This window comes from Artemia franciscana, chromosome 14 (assembly GCF_032884065.1).
Source record: "Artemia franciscana chromosome 14, ASM3288406v1, whole genome shotgun sequence".
In the NCBI taxonomy this organism is placed as follows: Eukaryota; Metazoa; Arthropoda; class Branchiopoda; order Anostraca; family Artemiidae; genus Artemia; species Artemia franciscana.
Window position 1 is genome coordinate 6,605,653 of NC_088876.1, and position 22,844 is coordinate 6,628,496.

Consider the following 22,844-nt stretch of genomic DNA (forward strand, 5'->3'; position numbering starts at 1 on the left):
TCATAGCTGACAATTTTAGTAAAAGCCAAGCACCAACACTTGTATTTATAGCTGTTTAATGGGTATTTATTGTTTTCAATTTATTGCACAATTTCTTTAAATTCACCAAGTAGCATAATAGTGAAATAGTTACTTTTCTTCACTACCCCTTGAATAGCATCTATTTCAATAGCACCCCTTCTTACCTCCCCCCAATAAAAATACTGTAGCTACGTCCATGGCAATTAGGCCTACTTCATTTTCCTGAGGTTTTAATCCTTTAAATTTGATCCAGTGGCTTGATAAATTATCTGATTCTTAGATCCCAACTGACGAAAAAACAGAATCGTGCTAAATACTCCAAATAACAGTTTTATTGCATCCTATTTCATTTATTTTTTTAAATCACAATGCCAGAACTTTTGTATGTTTTGGTGAATGAATGGATATCTCTTGTGATGTAGTGGAAGCGCTGTCTGCAACTCTGGCAGGCTTGCCCAAGACCCTCACTAGTTAGGGTTGAATCAAAAAAGTATCCTACTTTGATGTTAGTCTTCCCTATTATTAGCATAATCATTAGGTTACTTACCACTTATGCCACTTGATGAAATTGGTAAAACCAAAGTCTCTTCATTCACAGCAGGGTCAATTTCTTCAGACATAACGAATAGCACTATTTATCCACAGCGTCAACAAAATCTTCAAATAACGAATAGCACTATTTATCCACAGCGTCAACAAAATCTTCAAATAACGAATAGCACTATTTATCCACAGCGTCAACAAAATCTTCAAATAACGAATAGCACTATTTATCCACAGCGTCAACAAAATCTTCAAATAACGAATAGCACTATTTATCCACAGCGTCAACAAAATCTTCAAATATGTAGGTTTAGCTTTACCTCCTAGAAGAAAGATGAGAGATTGAAGGAGTTAAAACTTAGAAGGGAAAAAACATGTGACGTCAATCTTGAGGCAATGGGAGACATACAAGAGACACATTTTACAGGCAATCAAAATCGAATTATCTTATTTCATTTTTAAGTTAATAATAAAATAAAATAAAAATTCCAATTCTTCCTCTTGAGATTATAATTTTGACCATCAAAGCCCTGAAGAAGCAAGGTGTACAAATATGGTATATACTACTTACTTTAGACGAATCTACAATCTTAATTAATATCAAATTTTCCTTCTTCTATCTTATCAAACAGTTCGTGGTAACGAACTGTAGTAAGGAGCGACCCGGCTCAATAGTAAACGAAACTCTAAAAAACGGAATTTTGATGCTAAAAGATATATCAAAAGAATCGAATTTTCACGCTGATTCTAAATATATAAGTTTCAATTAATTTAGTCTTTGTCATCAAAAGTTACGAGACTGAGAAAATTTGCCTTATTTTGGAAAATAGGGGGAAACATCCTCTAAAAGTCATAGAATCTTAACGAAAATCACACCATCGCATTCGGGGTATCAGAGAGCCCTTTAGCGAAAATTTCTAGCTCCTATCTAAAAAAATGTAAAATTTCGTATTTTTTGCCAGAAGACAAATCACGGGTGCGTATTTATTTGTTTGTTTGTTTTTTTGTTTTTTTCCCAGGGGTCATCGTATCCACCAAGTGGTCCTAGAGTGTCGCAAGAGGACTCATTCTTACGGAAATGAAAAGTTCTAGTGCCCTTTTTAAGTGATCAAAAAAATTGGAGGGCACTTAGGCCCCCTCCCACGCTAATTGTTTTCCAAAAGTCAACGGATTAAAATTTTGAGATAGCCATTTTGTTCCGCATAGTCGAAAACCATAATAACTATGTCTTTGGGAATGACTTACTCCCCCATAATCCCTGGGGGAGGGGCTGCAAGTTACAAACTTTGACCAGTGTTTACATATAGTAATGGTTATTGGGAAGTGTACAGACGTTTTCAGGGGGATTTTATTTTGTTTGGGGTTGGGGCTGAGGAGAGGGGGCTATGTTGGAGGATCTTTCCTGGGAGGAATCTGTCATGGGGGAAGAAAAATTCAATGAAAAGGGCGCAGGAAAGGGCTAGCATTACTATAAGAAAACAATGAAAAATAAACATGAAAACGTTTTCTCAAATGAAAGGAAGGAGTAGCATTGAAACTTAAAACGAACAGAGATTATTACGCATATGAGGGGTTCTAAAAATACTTTAGCATAAAGAGCGAGGTATTTAGGAGGAGATAAATACCTCGCTCTGTATGCTAAAGTATTTTTAGTAATTTCAACTATTTATTCTACGGTCTTTTTGATTCAGGGGTCATTCTTAAAGAATTGGGACAAAACTTACGATTTAGTGTAAAGAGCGAGGTATTAACGAGGGTAAAAACCCCCTCGTACACATAATAAAAATATAAGAATATAAAAGTTTGTTACGTAAGTTAATTCTTAAGTTACGCATATTTTTTACTAATAAAAACGTTCGTTAAAAATTAAAAGTTCTAGTAGCCTTTTTAAGTAACCGAAAAATTGTAGGGCAGCTAGGCCTCCTTCCCCACCCCTCATTTTTCAAAATCGTCTGATCAAAACTATGAGAAAGCCATTTAGTCAAAAAAAAATTAATATACAAATTTCATTTCAATAATTTATGTGCGGAGAGCCAAAATCAAACATGCATTAATTCAAAAACGTTCAGAAATTAAATAAAAAAAACTAGTTTTTTAACTGAAAGTAAGGAGCGACATTAAAACTTAAAACGAACAGAAATTATTCCGTATATGAAATGGGTTGTCCCCTCGGCAATCCCTCGCTCTTTACGCTAAAGTTTGACTCTTTGCCACAATTCTACTTTTTAAAACAATTAAAAGCTTTAGCGTAAAGAGCGAGGGATTGCGGAGGGGACAACCCATTTCATATACGGAATAATTTCTGTTCGTTTTAAGTTTTAATGTCGCTCCTTACTTTCAGTTAAAAAACTAGTTTTTTTTTATTTAATTTTATCTCAGAGGCAGGTCTTGATACAGAATTATTGCTTTGGGGGAACCCACAACACTTTAGCCCCTACACTGGTATTTTTCGTCCCACCACCTATGAAACTGGTGAAGATTCCGAACTTCTGGGGAAGGAGGTTAACCCACCCTACGATCCACCCTACCCAGAGGTACCTTAAAAATACAGAGGTATTCTCATCCAAGAAACAAGGGCATAAAAAGATAGACTTGAATTTTAAAAAGTGTACCTCAGATAAAAACTTACAAAATACAGCCAAGATCAAAATATAGATTTAGCCCTTCATATTCATACACAAGTCTTTGACAAGAGCTTTTTACAGACAGTTTTTATCTTTCATCTTGCCTTAATTACCAAAAGCCAGATGTAATAGTCACCTCCTCGCTTTTGGAAATTTGAAATGCAACTAAATAAAGTTCACTCAAATCTATAACAAACACCACATTGTTTGCTTAAAAAAGCTGTTTGCTTTTTATTTTCAATAGTAGGGGAAGTAATTGTATGTTTCATGAGAGTTTTAGTCTTTGCATTATTCTTGTGTTTGCACTAAACTGATGGCTTCACTTTATTACCAACATTTTTAACCCTTTTTACCCTTCAATTTTTTTACCCTTCAATCTTTTTACCAATTTTTTTACCCTTCAATCTTTTTACCCATTTTTTACCCTTCAATCTTTGAGGCTAAGGGTAGAATGAAATCATTTTCCAAAATGCCTGTTTTTTGTATCGGCTATGATTTGATAAATCAGATCAAATTCTCCTTGTTGTTCTGTTTTTATAGCAGTTTGCCAACGATTTTGTTTCTTGAATGGAACGTGGTAATGTGGGAAACTGAAATGAATGGAAAGTGAGAGAGAAGTTAATTAGTAGAAGGCTAGTCAAACCACACAAGAAACTTGTAAGGTTCTATAGATCTTGTCAATTTCTTTTTAGTCATGAACCAGATTTTTTAAATTATATACAAGAGCTTTTTAAATTATATAAAAGTTATCAACAGTTTTGTAAAAGTACAAGATTTTTTTTTTCGAAAAAAAAAAACAAAAACAAATAGACTACAAAACATTAGGAAAATAACTATTATTTTTGGCTCTATAATAAGGCTCTTATTATTGCTAAATCTATATAGTTATTTCTTGTGGTTATTAAATAAAACAAAAATAAAAATAATAATTCAAAAGTAAGGAGTACCACTAGAACTTAAAACGAACAGGAATTATTCCGTATTTATGAGGCTGCTCCCCCTCAGTTCTTACTCTTTATGATTAAGTCCTGAAGTTCTTTAAAATTCATATCATTAAAATTGAAAAGCTTTTGTAAAGAATTGTGACAAAAATCAAACTTTAGCCGGAAGAGCGAGTGCTGAGGAAGAGGCAGAAAAGCAATTTCTGCACACCTTAAGTTTTAATGTTGCTCCTGACTTTTAGATGAAAAAACTTATTTTTATAATCTAATTTCTGACCATTTTCAAATCATACCAAGATATCCAAGTAATATGTAAATTTTCTCCCCGAAAATTCCCCACATAAACTTTTCTCCACATGGGAAATTATCACCGTGGAAAACCTCCCCCCTCCCCTAAAAAAGAAGAACATCCGTATATTTTACCATAACAAATGCTATATGTAAACAACAGACAAATTACATAGCTTATAGTCCCTTCCTAAGGGACTATGGGGGCATGGTCATCTCCAAAGGCGTAATTACTGAGGCTTTCAACTATCTAAAATTTTGGCCATATGCCTTTGGAGAAAAAGGGTGCCAGGGCAAGGCTAGTTGCCCTCCTATCGTTTCGGTCCTTTAAGAACAACACTAGAACTCGTATTTTCGATTGAATGAACTCTTCCTCAATCTTCTAATACCAATGGTTCAATACAATCAGCCCTGAAAAAAAAAACACAAACAAATAAATATGCATACATACTGTAATATTTCTTCTGGCAAACAATAAAATATTCCACATTGTTGTGGACTGGAGCTTGAAACCTCTATAGCAGGGTTTTCTGATATGCTCAATCTGATGGAGTGATTTCATTAAGATCCCCTGACGTTTTGGGCGTTGCTCTCCATTTTGTGAAAATCAGGTAGATTTTCCAGACTCGTAGCTTTTGATGGGTAACATTAAACTTTATTAATTTATATACCTGGAGACAGGAAAAAGGGCCAATTAGCTTTTTTATTTGAATTAATTTAAAAAATACTTTCTGAAAAAGAAGTTTTCTATAAAAAAGTAAAGGCCATATTAAACTTAAGATCAGAAGAAATAGAAACCTACAATAGCTCAAACTCAAAACAACTACAAATTACTATTAAAGAATAAATGAAACCCAAAACAAAGAGAAATCAAATAAACAGTCATAGCAAAAAAACATAGAAGAGTTTCTAATATAAATGAATAAATAAGTCCCAAAACGAGTAAAACTTAAATTGAATATACAAATCCAGCTTGAAACGGACAAAAATCTCTACAAAGAAGAGTTTGGATTTTGCCTCCTTCTTTCACTGTAAAAGTCTAAAACCTATTGCGTCATTCGCGCTTTACTGAAAACTATATGTGTCTTGAGCAGTCTTGAAAAGTACAAATAAAATCAAACTGAATGTTTGATATACAATGCTACTAATTGTTGAAAGATCATCAGTTCAAGATTTTACTTCACTGTAATTTTATTTTCATTTACAATGCTGCTACAATAACTGAAAAAGAAAATATTTGTAATATAATTCGTTTTCAGTGAAGCACCAATGATGTAGTAGGCTTAAGACTTTTACAGTTAGGGAATACAAACAGTTATTTGTATTGAACAGTTATTTGTATTGAACAGTTATTTGTATTGAACAGTTATTTGTATTGAACAGTTATTTGTATTGAACAGTTATTTGTAGTGAACAGTTATTTGTAGTGAACAGTTATTTGTATTCCTACAAACAGTTGTTTGTAGGAATTCAAACAGTTATTTGTCTTGAACAGTCTTGGAAAGAACTGATGAAAATAAACTAAACATTTGATATACAATGATATTAATTGCTGAAAGCTCTCATCAGTTCAAAATTTAATTTTACTGTTATTTTTACGTTTATTTTGGATATTTTAATAAGTAAAAAAGGAAATATTTGTAACATAATTTGTTTTCAGCAAAGCGCCAATGATGCAGTAGGTTTTAGACTTTTACAGCGAAAGAACGAGTTAAAACCTAAACTCTTCTTTGTAGAGATTACTGTTTGTTTTAAGCTAGATTTGCATATTCAACTTAAGTTTTACTCGCTTTGAGATTTATTTATTCATTAATCTTAGTACCTGTTTTATGTTTTTTGCTATGATTGTTTATTTAATTTCTGTTCGTTTTGGGTTTCGTTTATTCTTTAACTGTAATTTCTAGTTGTTTTGAGTTTGAGTTATTGTAGGTTTCTATTTCTTCTGATCTTAAGTTTAATATGACCTTTACTTTTCTTTAGAAAACTTCTTTTCGGAAAGTCATTTTTTCAATTAATTTTCGTTCGTTTTTTATTGCCAAAGTTTCAAGTTTTTCAAAATTCCCTATTTCAAAATATTTTTTTATTCTATAATAAATTGAGTTTTGGTAGGAACAGATAAATTAAACTGAATATTGGAGATAATATGAATTGCTGAAAGCTCACCAGCTCAAGATCTAGTTTCACCCAGGCCGGATCTAAAGCTTTGACGTCTCTACGCCCAAGCTTTTTTGCGAGATTTTCGGGGAAATCCGCAAAACTTCGGGAATAGTGAAAGCGCAGGGCCTAGTGGGCCTATTGGTAAATCCTGGTCTGGTTACACTGCACTTTTCATTTTATTTTCAATGTTGCAATACGAACAAAAAAAAATATTTGTAATATATTTCCTTTTAGTAAAGCACCAAATACGCAGTAGGCCTTATAATTTTATCGCTAAAGAAACGGGCAATAACCGTACTTTTCTTTATAGTTAAGACATCATTCAGCAGAAGTACATAACCCCTACTCCCTGGAAACGACCGCGGTCTAACAACCAATCCTTAATGCAATTCTCACATGTATTTGAATTCTGTTCCCCCAATTATTATAATAAAAAAAAGGTTAAACTAATTTTGCAGAACTTTGGAGCAACTTAAGTAAGAGAATGATAATTCTAAGAAAGAGAATTGGTTATTTAAGTAAGAGGATGATACTTTGACAGTTAGGGAAACGGGAAGTAGCCATCTCTAAATTTTCATTTGATGCATTTGGAGAAAAGAGGGTGTTTTGTGTCAGGGGGTAGATGCCCTCCATTAACTTTTGACTCGTAAACAGGTAACTAGCACGTTCAATTTCCAATCAAATGAGCCACCATCGAAGTTTACGCGACCACCTCTTACATAAAAACCTTATACGCCTCCGGGGCATAATTTAAAACACTTGCCCACGGGCTCTGGGGGGTGGGGGTTTGTCGACCCCGGAGTTTTGTTATTGATGATTGAAATATTTAAAACAATGACTATCTCGAAATTTGTATCGGATGGATCTGGGGAAAAAAGGGCTAGTTGCCCTCGCATGTCTTTTGACTCTTAAAAAAAAGAATTAGAAGTTTTAATTTCCAATCAAATGAGCCCTCTCCGAAGGTTATACGAGCATCCCTTTCATAAGAAAAATATGCCCCATGGGCATAACTTACAACGCCTGCCCTTGGGCCCTCGGGGGTTGTATCGACACCGCAGTTTTTCTTGTCTGACCTTTGAACTATTTTTAACAAAATGCTTATCTCAAAATTTATAGCGGATGGGTTTGGGAAAAAAAGGGCGTTTTTTCGGGGGAGAGGGGAGGGGGCTAGTTGCCTTCGGATCTCTTTTGACTCTTAAAAAGTGAACTAGAAATTTAAATTTCCAATCGAATGAGCCCTCTCTGAAGTTTATACGAGCATCCCCTTCATAAGAATCATATACGCCTCCAGGACACAACTTACAACGCCTGTCCCCTGGGCCTTTGGGAGTTCTGTCGACACCACATTTTTGTTACCTAATTTTTGATCTGTTTAAAAAAGTGGCTATCTCAAAATTTGAACTGGATGGGTTTAGGGAAAAAAGGCGTGGGGCGACTAGTTGCCATCCGATCCCTTTTGACTCTTAAAAAGTGGACTAGAACTTTCAATTTCCGCTCAAATTAGCTCTCTATGAAGTTTATACGAGCATCCCTTCCATAAGAACCATATATACCCCTAGGGAATAACTTACAACGCCTGCCCCAGGGCCCTGGGAGATTGCGTCGACACCGGAGCTTTTACTATATGATCTTGAACTATTTTAACAAAATGGCTATCTCAAAATTTTCATCGGACACATTTGGGAAAAAAGAGCGTGGGAGGGGGGGGGCTTGCTGCCCTCCAATCACTTTTTACTCTTAAAAAGCTAATGAAATTTCCAATCGAATGATCCAGTTCCGAAGTTCATGCAACGATCCCTTCCATACGTAGTGCATCTGAAAAAACAAAACAAAAAACATTTGAACCGCAAGGCTTTTACCATAGGCAACGCTGTAGTATTGCCTCTGATTAGTAGGAAAACCCCTCCACATACTCTTATCACTGAATTGGAATTTGAGGCCATGCAGTGTTTTGCTACGGCTGAGTTCAAACTCTGGGTCCCATATTACCAAGCTGAGACCAGACCCACTACACCACTTCTTCTTCTGTTTCAGGAAGCGTGGGCTTTTCAGTTAAGACTATTGAGCCCTTTTCCTTTTAACTCACTATGTGAGTTTATTTGGACCACTGCAAGTGGTTGCTCTTTATTTATCTTCCGTTGGCTTGAATCTGCTTAGATATCTTGCAGTAGCTCTTTTGATTCTAGGAGTTGAAATATCAGAAGATATACTTTGAGTTCAGTCCTTTTTGTGCAGGTAAGGTCAGCTATAGGTGCCACTACAGGACATCAAGATGATCTTTTCCTTCTTATTAGGGTTAATAGGGAAGCGATTTCACATGGCCTTATCACCAGAATCTAATTCTGGTCCCTGCATTGTGTTGCTTTATCTAGGTTTGGTTCCTTATCACCAGAATCTAATTCTGGTCCCTGCAGTGTGTTGCTTTACCTAGGTTTGGTTCCTTATCACCAGAATCTAATTCTGGTCCCTGCAGTGTGTTGCTTTATCTAGGTTTGGTTCCTTATCACCAGAATCTAATTCTGGTCCCTGCAGTGTGTTGCTTTATCTAGGTTTGGTTCCGTATCACCAGAATCTAATTCTGGTCCCTGCAGTGTCTTGCTTTTTTTCTAGGTTTGGTTCCTTATCACCAGAACTAATTCTGATCCCTGCAGTGTGTTGATTTATCTAAGTTTGGTTCCTTATCACCAGAATCTAATTCTGGTCCCTGCAGTGTGTTGCTTTATCTAGGTTTGGTCCCTTATCACCAGAATCTAATTCTGGTCCCTGCAGTGTGTTGCTTTATCTAGGTTTGGTTCGTTATCACCAGAATCTAATTCTGGTCCCTGCAGTGTGTTGCTTTATCTAGTTTTGGTTCGTTATCACCAGGATCTAATTTTGGTCCCTGCAGTGTGTTGCTTTATCTAGGTTTGGTTCGTTATCACCAGAATCTAATTCTGGTCCCTGCAGTGTGTTGCTTTATCTAGGTTTGGTTCCTTATCACCAGAATCTAATTCTGGTCCCTGCAGTGTGTTGCTTTATCTAAGTTTGGTTCCTTATCACCAGAATCTAATTCTGGTCCCTGCAGTGTGTTGCTTTATCTAGGTTTGGTTCCTTATCACCAGAATCTAATTCTGGTCCCTGCAGTGTGTTGCTTTATCTAGGTTTGGTTCGTTATCACCAGAATCTAATTCTGGTCCCTGCAGTGTGTTGCTTTATCTAGGTTTGGTTCGTTATCACCAGAATCTAATTTTGGTCCCTGCAGTGTGTTGCTTTATCTAGGTTTGGTTCGTTATCACCAGAATCTAATTCTGGTCCCTGCAGTGTGTTGCTTTATCTAGGTTTGGTTCCTTATCACCAGAATCTAATTCTGGTCCCTGCAGTGTGTTGCTTTATCTAAGTTTGGTTCCTTATCACCAGAATCTAATTCTGGTCCCTGCAGTGTGTTGCTTTATCTAGGTTTGGTTCCTTATCACCAGAATCTAATTCTGGTACCTGCAGTGTGTTGCTTTATCTAGGTTTGGTTCCTTATCACCAGAATCTAATTCTGGTCCCTGCAGTGTGTTGCTTTATCTAGGTTTGGTTCCTTATCACCAGAATCTAATTCTGGTCCCTGCAGTGTGTTGCTTTATCTAGGTTTGGTTCCTTATCACCAGAATCCAATTCTGGTCCCTGCAGTGTGTTGCTTTATCTAGGTTTGGTTCCTTATCACCAGAATCTAATTCTGGTCCCTGCAGTGTGTTGCTTTATCTAGATTTGGTTCCTTATCACCAGAATCTAATTCTGGTCCCTGCAGTGTGTTGCTTTACCTAGGTTTGGTTCCTTATCACCAGAATCTAATTCTGGTCCCTGCAGTGTGTTGCTTTATCTAGGTTTGGTTCCTTATCACCAGAAGCTAATTCTGGTCCCTGCAGTGTGTTGCTTTATCTAGGTTTGGTTCCTTATCACCAGAATCTAATTCTGGTCCCTGCAGTGTGTTGCTTTATCTAGGTTTGGTTCCTGGGTCCCATATTACCAAGCTGAGGTCAAACCCACTATAATATTACAAGACACATCAAGATGTTCAAATGCATGAAATGCAACCTGTTGTGTTTCATTCCACTCCTGACTAAAATCAGAAATCATTGATTATTTTATAAACACGGAGCAAAAATTTCTAATAGGTGAAACCTACTTTTTTAGAATCTGGCAATTTGGAATAAACAGGGGCATAGCTCTATTATTTTTATTGCGGTGGAGGGGGAGAGGGGGTCCACATCCGGGTAGTCTATGGATATGGACTATCCTTTAGAGAAAAAAAAACAGTGGCGGTTCTAGCCTTTCGAATTTGCTTATACTTACAGTGAGTATTAAGTATAATTAGATATTACAGTAACTAACTTACTGCTAACTAAAATCTCTACTTTATTTTAATAAAAATAAATTTAAAAACTAAAAATGATCCTAAATGTTAGGTTATTTATTTCAAATCTGTACCCCCTAAAACTCTGTGTCCGGGTGAGTGCCCCCTCAACCCCACTCCTCTAAAACCCCCTATAGGGAAAGGGATGTTACAAAACATGTGAAAAACATAAGCCTAAACGTATTTTAAAGATGTCTGAAAATTCCGATGAATTCTGTTCCGAATTTTCTCTGGCGAGTCTAAGGGAAAGTCAAGTTTCTTTTTTTTTAAAGGGCCCATCACAAACATGAGCCAGCGCCAAAGTTGGATCATTGATTGGACCATGTTTGTTAATTAATTTGGTCAAAGTTGAAACTGCTTTCATGGTAAGATTGTTTTCACTTTCTGTTATTATTTTACTATAAGAAAACGCAGATGGCAACCAAATCCCTTTTCAATACCTTCTTGTTCTTATTCCACTTTCCGTTTCTTTATAAAGTTGGTTCTGAGCCAAAAAAAGAAAGTAAGGAGCTCTGCCCTTAATTAGTTTTATTAGCCTGTTATAACCAATTAAAATCCATACAAATTATATTTTTAATAATGTTATAAAACACATCAAAGTTGAAAGCTGGAAAAGTGGTTTTTTATGGAACTGGTTGGGGAACCGAAAGTTTGGCTACTTTACATTGTTGAGCCTACAGAAACCCTTTTTCTGAATTAATATTTTATGTAGGATATGTAGCAGCTCAGCTGTCCGGATCCTGGCACCACCCTTCCACCTGATGGAGGGTGGATGTACCAAGCAGTTAAAAAAATAAAGATGGCCCATTCCTTCCTTAAGTCTTCAATAGGACATTTTTCTTCAAGCAATAACAAAGAAAAGTTACTATTTATCAAAGATGCTACTCAGATATATTAAAAAATAGTAAACAATACATAAAAAAAACAAGTAGTGGACTCAGCTTTTACCAAGCCTGTTAGCAACGAATTGGCACAAACAACAGTAGTGTAGGCTTAAATACTTTTGGGTGGGTGATGGCGACTTTAATAAGCTCGGATTCTTTGCAATTTTTACTGTTAACATTAAAGTGCATATACCACTTCCCCTTCCTTCAACTCTGTAAAAATCATAGGAGACCAAATCTTGCAGTTTAACTACACACTACTCCAACCACCCCGTGCATCACATCATTCAGTTGCATATGATTTGAAAATAACGTCTTAGCAAGTCAAAAAGTACAACCTTTAAATTATCATTGTTGAAACCTTATACAAAAAATTGCAACCCCCCCCTCACTGAACAACAAGAAAAAATCACTTTTTTACACGAGCAGCAGTGATCAGTCCTCTTTATTTTCTTTGCTGCTATTCAAGCACTGAAACATAGAGCTCCTTAATGACTCATAAAAGATAATTCTTATATCTTATCGGTTTTTTGTTTATATGTTTAGATTCAATAAGGCCTTATATGCCTAGACTAAAGTACCCCATATTACACTAAAAGCGAAATTTGGGTGACGTTTTCGGAATGAAAAGAATGGGCTGGGCACATGGACATCATAAAGAGCTAAATATGGGCTCATTTATAAATTATTTTTTATATTTTATTGTTCCTTACAAATTTGACTTTAGAAGGCAAATGTTTAATAAAGTTAAACATTGTACCCAAAATGTGTGCATTGGTTTATTTTTTTATTTTAAAAAAATAGCAAAAAAGGGTTTTGTCCAATGAAAAACCTTGGTAGACAAATTTCACCCACCCCTGTGGAAATTCTCCTTTATGAAGAGCCCCCCTCCCTCCTGGAAATTGCTCTTATATTTGAAATAGCCACAGTATTTTCTATTTCAAGTATTCGAAAAAGTGTGTAAATAATTAGCTAACTTGTTGAGCATTGTTTGATTAAGAGTATCCAGAAAATCAGAGCAATTTTTGGCGGAATTGTGGTAGAAACCTTGCATTAATTATAATTAAAAAGGGATGCCAATTGGATGGGAAAATTTGAACCCTAGAGTTTGAAAATTACCTTCCCCTTTGTATCTTTATAATAAAAAAAAACCTAGAAAAATTACACAAAAGTTTTTTTTTTGTGTAAATCAGGTTATTTTCGGAATTCCAGAAGAGGGGGCACTGAAAATTTTTCTTGTCGTCATTCATTTTTCAAGCATCATCGCTTCAACAAAGTTCAATCAGGACATAGAGATGTCCTGATCTGAAGTCATCATCAGTGATGATGCTAGGCCTATTTTAATTTGTTTTAATTTTAATGGTCATATTTTAATGTAAGCTTCCCTTTCATATTTTTTTTTTCATTTGTGTTCTGCTGAGGATGGCCCTTGGACATAGGGACAAAATATTCGTTTAAAGGTTGCATTCCAATGTCTTATAGAAAAATTTCTGCATTGTTCTACTTATATTTTATTGTTTAAGTACAGTACATTTCCACAATTTTGCCATTAACTAGGCTCACCTATTTACTTGATGATAAGGTTTCGAAGGCGATATATTTGCATGGAAATAAATGTTGAGCATATTAGGAAGTGTAATGGACCCCCTTTTTTATATTAAAAACGAGGATGAACTAATTAAAAAAAAAAAAATATCTGCTTAACTAAAGAAAAAAGTAGAAACTAAAAACAAGCAGCAGTCTTAGAGTTACTAATATTTTTTTTCTCCAAATTATGGGGAGGGGGGCAACTGTCCCCCTTAATGATGCCACTGGGGACGAATTTACATAAGGAAGAATAATCGTCATTAATCATGATTGTGACGTGGAGAGCAACCGAAGTTAGAATCTATGGGTGTTGTCCAGAACTTATTTGCCATTAATGATTTGTAATTGTTATTAACCTAAAATGGCAGATGACAACCAATCCTATGCTGTGTACAATACAGAAAGAAGACTAATATTGGAGTCCATTCTTTGCTTACACTACTACCACTACTAACTACTCAACACAGCACCAAGCCACCCAAGACCAACAGAGCTTGACATGCTCATACTCCATTCTTCCAAGGGATTCCATTTTACCAAAGCCCTTTCTTATGACCACTTCCCACTCCCATTCAAGGAAAATCTGCATTTTATGTGGCCATAAATGGATGGCGAAAAAAGACAATCTTTGGCAATCTGTCATCAACAAAATATGCCCTACCCATTTCTAGTTCTATCTCATTATTGCCCAAGAAAGCAAGGGAGTATTTTGTACACCTTATTACTTGAAATACAGTCAGTCAAAGATCAGCATGGAAAAAGTAATGTAACATGGTAGCCATGCTACTTGGCATTTTCCATGAAAATGTTAATGGTAATTTAGAAAACTACTGATATTCAACTGGAAGCTATACTAAGTTACATTCGTGACCGTTCTGCAAATTCTACATATAAAAATACTTTTTGCTCGAGGCAAAGCTGTCAATAGCAATGAAGACTGTGCTGCCTTTAAATAAAAACAAATAAAACTTGCAAAAAACGAGGAAATTTTTTGCAAGACAGTGGAATCCAATTCAATGGATATATCGGCCTTATGTCCAGAAATATATATATATATATATATATATATATATATATATATATATATATATATATACAAATATAGTAGCTGTTGGGGTGGCGCTTCGCGCCACCCCAACACCTAGTTGGTGGGGCGCTTCACGAACCCCCAAGCCCCCCCCCCCCGCGCGCGTAAGTCGTTACGCGCCATATTAGTTACGCGCTATTGTAGTTGTGTCCCTGTGTCCCACCAGTGAATATAGATAGATTTATATATGTGTTTCAAACTACGTAAAAATTGCGAATATACAACAGTCTTGGCTTTCCCATTGTCTGTGCATATACAACGCCGTATGTACTAATAAGACGTCATATGCAAACGCTCTTTTTACAAACAAACAAACATGCATACACACAACTCGTTTTTATATAGATAGATAGATAGATAGATACAATACAAATTAACTGCGTAAAACTTGCGAATATACAACATTCTTCGCTGTCCAACTGTCGGTGCATATAAATAAATTGTCAGGTTTACCGACCCTCGAACATGCAACGTACAATTGTCCATGGGAAAAACAATCAGTATTAAGATCTATACCAAATTTTTCTAATGATTGACCTTGAGCTTTGTTAATGGTGATTGCAAATGCTAATCGAATTGGGAATTGCAATCTTTTAAATTGAAAAGGCAGATCCGTTGGAATCAAGGGAATGCGAGGAATAAGAACAGCCTCACCCTCAAAAGGCCCTGTCAAGATTGTGGCCTCTATTAGGTTTTCCATTGTTTTTTTTTTTTTTTACGGCAAGTCGCGTGCCATTGCTAAGCTTTGGTGGGTTGATATTTCTTAAAAGTATTATTGGTACGCCTATTTTTAGTTGTAGCACGTGTTGTGGAAACCCTGAAAGATCTATGGAATTTAAAAATTATGCTGGATAATTAACCGCTTCAATTGGTTCCAAAACTGTGTCGACTGACTTGTAAAGGACTGCCTGGTCTCGAATCTTGGTCAAAACAATATTGTTGATTTCGTGGACGTCTATATTTTTGGGTGCGAGAATCGCTCTTTCACTTAGCCATTTATTATTTTTATAATTTTTTAGAATATTCGGAAATACTTTTTCAATCAATTCATTTTTGGACGTCACTAAATTACAGAAATCAGCAGGTAGTTGTATACGTCCTGAAATTGAGTCTACTGGGAGCTTTCCATTTCCAATTGCCAGCAATTGATCTGAAAATGTTTGATCAGAGTCATCGTTTTGCAATCCGACACGCATATTTGTAGTTAATTTTAATATTTTTACGTGTTCCCATAAATTAGAATTTTTCAGGCAAGCATTCATTTCGTCTGCAGGAGTTGATCTAGGTAATATAGGTAATGTTTGCCTGAAATCTCCCGCAAGCAATATTAATGTGCTGCCAATGGGTTTCGACTTCCCTCTCAAATCTTTCAAGCATTGATCCAGAGCCTCGAGCGATTTTTTGTGTGCCATTGTGAACTCATCCCAAATAATAAGTTTGCATTGCTGCAATACTTTACCCATCCCAGATGATTTGGAAATATTGCACGTGGGAGTTTCTGTAGAATGCAAATTCAGAGGCAATTTCAAAGCGGAATGAGCAGTTCTTCCACCAGGCAGCAATGTTGCGGCTATTCCGGACGACGCAATTGCCAACGCTAAATCATTTTTTGATCGAATTGATGCCAGAATCAGTTTTATCACAAACGTTTTACCAGTACCTCCTGGCGCATCCAAAAAGAAAATTTCTCCAACGTTGTTATCGACACAATGCATTATCGTATCATAAATGTCTTTTTGTTCCGACGTTAACTTGGAAATGTTATTTTGTACATACGATAATAGATCACTCGTACTGTAACTTTGTTCACGATCCAATTCTACACATGTCGAAACAGCAGCGATACGGTTAGGTGAAGGCATTCCCAAATCCTGAAGAGGTTTGTTTGCCATACGTACGCACAAATCTTCTATAATAACTAAAGTGTAGTTATAAATTTCTGATGTAAAATCAAAAGTCATATCTGACGTCTCTAACTGTTTTCGATGGAGTATATCTTCGGACATTTTTGACTTATATTTTTTCCATAACTCTGTAGGAGCTGATGGAGAGCAAGTTGTTAAAATGATGCCAAACAATGCACGAATTTGACTTGGGGTTGACGTTTCGCACGCGTCATTGATGCAGTTATCCCAGTGTTGGTCATTCTCCAATAAATTCAGAGCTTGGCATGCACTACAGTAAGTGTCATGTATAGTACCGTTTACAGTTCTCAAATACTCAAAGGATGTCGGACGGGGTACATTCACCAAAAGCAGGCGTAGAAAGAAGCATTCATGTTGATTGGGGTGAACGGTGTAGAGTCTTCCTATCGTGGTATCTTTGAAGATGGTAGGTTGGCCGTCGACTGACTTACCCTGTTTTCGACGTTCAAATACTTTATTTTTAGTATTCCACGTGTAATACGAAGGCACTTCAGTATACAGCAGTTTTTTTGCAAAAGAATCATTTTTGCGAAGCGAAAAAAAAGCTGTTAATGTTGTATCCGGTGGATTCAGGGCTCTTTGTTGCACGTTGGTTTCCGTGAAATAAACACGTTGACCATTCTGTAAATGTACCGCTAAGTGAACAACAGCTGGACTACGTTCATATATCGGAAATGAAGGAATTCGCCAAACAGCTTCATTACTGCTTATGTATCTTCCAGCCTGATATTGTACGATTTCGTCGAAATCTTTGATTTCGGGCTGCAAGCCAAAAACTGCCATGTCACTGTCTTTGTTGACGTATTTACATATGTATTTGATTGCCTTTACGGAGTTACAGTATTCAACGTTTATGTGTGCATTAAATGTTTTTGATAATAATGGGGAATATGGAATAACCCACTGGTTATCTACTTCGATGGTGGTACCGTTAAGCTTCTTTATTATTGCTGTTTTACCACCATCTTCAGTAGATCTTCTTCTATATTGTGGGTAACCATCATTGCCAGTAATTGTGTTTGATACTAAAAGTCGAGGATATTGCTTTGTGCACCTTCCTTTGGCCACGCATGGTGAATTTTCGTTCAGTGCACCGCAAGGTCCATGTATCATATTTTTTACAATAATATCATGTAACCCCTTATCGACATTTTTATCAGGTATTTCAGCGGAAATCACATCATCAATTTCGTTCGAAGTAATTTTTTTATGTAGCCAGATTAGTATATGTGCGTGAGGCAAACCTCGTTTTTGCCATTCCACTGAGTACATCCAGCATCGCACTGACCCAAACACTTCAAGTTTTACTATGTAGTTTATCAGTGATTTCAACTTTTGCCGGAAGACACGGGCCGTAATGTCATGCCTATGAACCGCCAATTGTCCTTGAAGTAAAAGCTGCAGTATCTCGTCCCAAGATTGATTACATGTAAATGTAATAAATAAATCTGGACGACCATAGAGACGAACATAAACAATAGCATCTTGAGCATATTCATGCATATGACGGGGACTGCCAGCATATGACGAAGGTAAAATTGTTAATCTTCCAACGTTTGTGGTATTACCGTCATTTATAACTGCATCTCGCAAATGAATGTATTGTTCAGAGCAGAGCTTGGTCTGATTCAGGCGGATCTATAGCAAACGATCTGATTCAATTTTAGCATACATATCAAAGATGTATTGGTGAAACAAGTGACGGCATTTAAAAAAAAATAGTCTTCATCCTGCCGAGTCATTAGTCTATAGGAATAATAATGCATTATAATAACGATCTGATTCAATTTTAGCATACATATCAACGACAAATTGGTGAAACAATTCACGGCATTTTAAAATATAATTTTCTTCATCCTGCCGAATCATTAGTCTATAGGAATAATAATGCATTGCACTGTATTTCTTATTCATTTCTTCGCTAGTGGCTGGATTCATCAATTTAATATTAAAGTGATAGCCGTCGGCTCCATCCCAAAAAATTATAGGATATTATAAGGCATCGTAGCATCGATGAGTTTCAGCAATTCTTAACAACTGAGCGTTTCGCTTATGAAGAATAATATCTCGAGGTAAAAACTGATCACCGACCATAACGATTGCCACTTCGTCGATAGTTGGAGCATTGTATCTCCGCAACTGTTGGCCTGGAGGCGTTTTGTCAGCGGAAATAACAATTTTATGCGTATCAGTAGGCATCAAATCGATGGCTGTTTTGAACAGACGCACTAAATTATTATTTTCGTGGAAAAGATGTTGCAATTGGGAAACGATTGTCCTTTCAACGCTGGGAGAAATTTCGCAACGTGCATTCAATTCAGAATTTCTATCACTGATGAAGTACAATTGTAAAAATTTATGATTCTCGCCTGAGAATGGTAGAAGGGACCCTGCTCTATGATAAATTTGCCCTTTTACTTTGAAAGTAGACATAAATTGATCTGGATTTTCGATTTGGGCTCCAAACGACGTCATTTGGAAACATGAGTTGTATTTTCTGATTTTTGACAAAAAACGCTTAGATTCTGACGTAGTTCCAGTAAGGAAAGTCTTCAATGGCTCTGGTGGTGCAGCCAATAGAGGAAGTTTAACTTTTCCTGAGGCGCAACACATTCCCATTGTTTCACCATTGAATTTCAAGGCCTTGCAATAGGGACAAATTTTAGACATTGTCCCGATTTGAACACATCTACTCAAGCTATAATCATCGACTGGGCTGTACCTGAATGCCAGGCGATAACTTTCAGGTTGCTCTGATTCCTCGGCACGCTTTCTTTTCTTACTTTCTCTATCAGCAGCAAGCCTGATTTCTTGCTGTTCTTGTGATTCCTCGGCACGGTTTCTTTTCTTACTTTCTCCATCAGCAGCAAGCCTGATTTCTTGCTGTTCTTGTGATTCCTCGGCACGCCTTCTTTTTTCACTTTCTCTTTTAGCAGCAAGTCTGCTTTCGCGTTGCTCTGGTAGTTCCTCGGCACGCTTTCTGTTCTTTCTTTCTCTATCAGCCTCAAGCCTATTTCCTTGCTGTTCTTTTGATTCCTCGGCACGCTTTCTTTTCTGACTTTCTCTATCAGCAGCAAGTTTTTTGGCATAGACTCTTTGAGCATCTTCATCGGCTTTTGCCATTGTAAGTTCATCAGTCATTTTAAACTTAAACATTAATAGATTTCTACGTGAACATATATGTCTTAAATATCTTTAATGACGTCACCGTAATAGCAAAAATGACGACAACTAACTTCATGATTAAATATCTTTAATGACGTCACCGTCATAGCAAAAATGACGACAACTAACTTCATGACGTCAGTCGACACAGAAACATGACGTCACCTGAAAGACAGACACACAGACAGACAACTTATTTTTATATATATATAGAAGATATCTATATATATATATATATATATATATATATATATATATATATATAGATATATATATATATATATATATACTAGCTGTTGGGGTGGCGCTTCGCGCCACCCCAACACCTAGTTGGTGGGGGCGCTTCGCGCCCCCCCAAGCCCCCCCGCGCGCGTAAGTCGTTACGCGCCATAATAGTTACGCGCCATTGTAGTTGTGGCCCTATGTCCCACCTGTGAATATAGATATATATATATATATATATATATATATATATATATATATATATATATATATATATATATATATATATATGGTTTTAACTACGTAAAACTTGCGAATATACAACATTCTTTGCTATCCCATTGTCTTTGCATATAAATAGATTGTCAGGTTTACCGACTCTTGAACATGCAACATATAATGGTCCATGGGAAAACAATCTGTATTCAGATCTATACCTCATGATTCTAATGATTGCCCTTGAGCTTTGTTGATGGTGATTGCTAATCGACCATTCCCTGTCCCGGTGTCCCGGTCGTCATTTATATCCCCCTGTTTCCCCCGGTGTCCCCGTTGTAGTTGTGTCCCTGTGTCCCGGTCGTCATTTATATTCCCTGTGTCCCGGTCGTCATTTGTATCCCGGTGTCCCGGTCTGTATATACATTCGTTTTTTAGTTTTGTTTTTCTCCTTTATTTTTTTCCTTTTTTTTTCTTTTTTAGCTTATTTAGATTTTTAGATTTTTTAGTTTTTTTTATTAGTTTTTAGTTTTTTTTCTTTTTAGTTTTTTTTTGTCCCGGTCGTCATTTATATCCCCCTGTTTCCCCCGGTGTCCCCGTTGTAGTTGTGTCCCTGTGTCCCGGTCGTCATTTATATTCCCTGTGTCCCGGTCGTCATTTGTATCCCGGTGTACCGGTCTGTATATACATTCGTTTTTTAGTTTTGTTTTTCTCCTTTATTTTTTTCCTTTTTTTTTCTTTTTTAGTTTATTTAGATTTTTAGATTTTTTAGTTTTTTTATTAGTTTTTTTTTTCTTTTTAGTTTTTTTGTAGTTTTTACCTTCTTTTTAGTTTTGTTAGTTTTTTTTTTACTTATGTCCTGGTCGTCATTTATACTCCCTGTGTCCCGGTGCTTTGTTGATTGCTAATCGAACATTCCTTTTGTTCTGGTCGCCTTCTCTTTGAGTGTCGTCATTTATTTTTTTCTTTTTTAGTTCTTTTAGTTTTTACCTTTTTTAGTTTTTTTTAGTTTTTTAGATGAAAATTTTTTTTAGTTTTTTCCTTTTTTTCTTTTTAGTTTTTTATTGGTTTTTACCTTTATTTTAGCTTATTTTTCAGTTTTTTCCTTTTTTTTTAGTTTTTTTTTATTTTTTATTTTTTTTAGTTTTTTACCTTTTTTTAGTTTTTTACCTTTTTTTAGTTTTTTTAGTTTTTTTAGTTTTTTAGCTTTTTTACTTTTTTTATTAGTTTTTAGTTTTTTTGTAGTTTTTGCCTTTTTTTAGTTTTTTCAGTTTTTTTTTTAGTTTTTTATTGGTTTTTACCTTTATTTTAGCTTATTTTTCAGTTTTTTCCTTTTTTTTTAGTTTTTTTTAGTTTTTAGTTTTTTTAGTTTTTTACCTTTTTTTTAGTTTTTTTTAGTTTTTTTAGTTTTTTAGCTTTTTTATTTTTTTTTATTAGTTTTTAGTTTTTTTTGTAGTTTTTGCCTTTTTTTTTAGTTTTTTTAGTTTTTTAGCTTTTTTATTAGTTTTTAGTTTTTTTTGTAGTTTTTGCCTTTTTTTAGTTTTTTTAGTTTTTTAGCTTTTTTATTTTTTTTTATTAGTTTTTAGTTTTTTTTGTAGTTTTTGCCTTTTTTTAGTTTTTTCAGTTTTGACGTCACCTGAACTAAAAAAACTAACGTCAGTTTTTCAATTGGTTTTTACCTTTATTTTAGCTTATTTTTCAGTTTTTTCCTTTTTTTTAGTTTTTTTTAGTTTTTAGTTTTTTTTAGTTTTTTACCTTTTTTTAGTTTTTTTTAGTTTTTTTAGTTTTTTAGCTTTTTTATTTTTTTATTAGTTTTTAGTTTTTTTTTGTAGTTGTTGCCTTTTTTTAGTTTTTTTAGTTTTTTAGCTTTTTTATTAGTTTTTAGTTTTTTTTGTAGTTTTTGCCTTTTTTTAGTTTTTTTAGTTTTTTAGCTTTTTTATTTTTTTTTATTAGTTTTTAGTTTTTTTTGTAGTTTTTGCCTTTTTTTAGTTTTTTCAGTTTTGACGTCACCTGATCCAGTTTTTTCAGGTGACGTCACCTGATCCATCCACAGACAGACAGACAACTTATTTTTATATATATAGATATATATATATATATATATATATATATATATAAATAAGTTGTCTGTGTGTCTGTAGAGTGACGTCACTGTCCGCATATGACGTCTGAATTATTTCATCACATACCAATTCAAAAACGAATGTATTCAAGCCGAAGTAGCTCAGTTATATACCTGTGTTGGCGCAGTGGGTTTGACCTTAGCGTGGTAAGACGGGACCCAGAGATCGAACCATGCTGCAGGAATGCACTACAGGGCCGACGCAGGGACCTTAGTAGTCAAGAAGCGTCGTTAATCCGATACAAATACAGTAGCTCAGTTGGTAAAGCGTTATGTTCCAGGTTCTAGGTCCAAGAGGTTCCAGGTTCGAACCTCGGCTTTAGCATTAATACAAAAGAAGAAAAAAAACTAAAAAAGAAAAAAACTAAAGAAAAAATAAAAAACAGGTAAAAACTACTAAAAAAACTAAAAAAGCTAAAAAACTAAAAAAAAGCTAAAAAACTAAAAACTAAACAAGAAAAAAACTAAAAAAACTAAAAAAAGGGTAAAAACAGCAAAAAAACTAAAAAGAAAAAAAAAACTAAAAACTAATAAAAAAAACTAAAAACTGAAAAAGAAAAAAAAAAACTAAAAATAGTGAAAAAACTGAATAGTAAAGGAGAAAAAGAAAACTAAAAAAATAGAATAAAAAAAACTAAAAAAGGTAAAAACTACAAAAAAAAATGAAAAGAAAAAAGAAAAAAA

The 22,844-nt window shown here is 35.1% G+C and overlaps 1 protein-coding gene across 1 annotated transcript in view; it reads right to left on the minus strand.

Annotated features, from left to right (window-relative positions):
* The window catches only part of LOC136035244 (zinc finger protein 345-like), a 47,422-nt gene extending 46,535 nt beyond the window's left edge, over positions 1-887 (minus strand). Inside the window, exons 1-2 of the mRNA XM_065716904.1 lie at positions 820-887; positions 569-639 (exon numbers count right to left, since the gene is read on the minus strand). Coding sequence (XP_065572976.1) covers positions 569-639; positions 820-821 — 73 coding nt within the window. The 5' untranslated portion in view covers positions 822-887. The remainder of the gene's footprint in view (positions 1-568; positions 640-819) is intronic.
* Between the last annotated feature and the right edge of the window lie 21,957 nt (positions 888-22,844).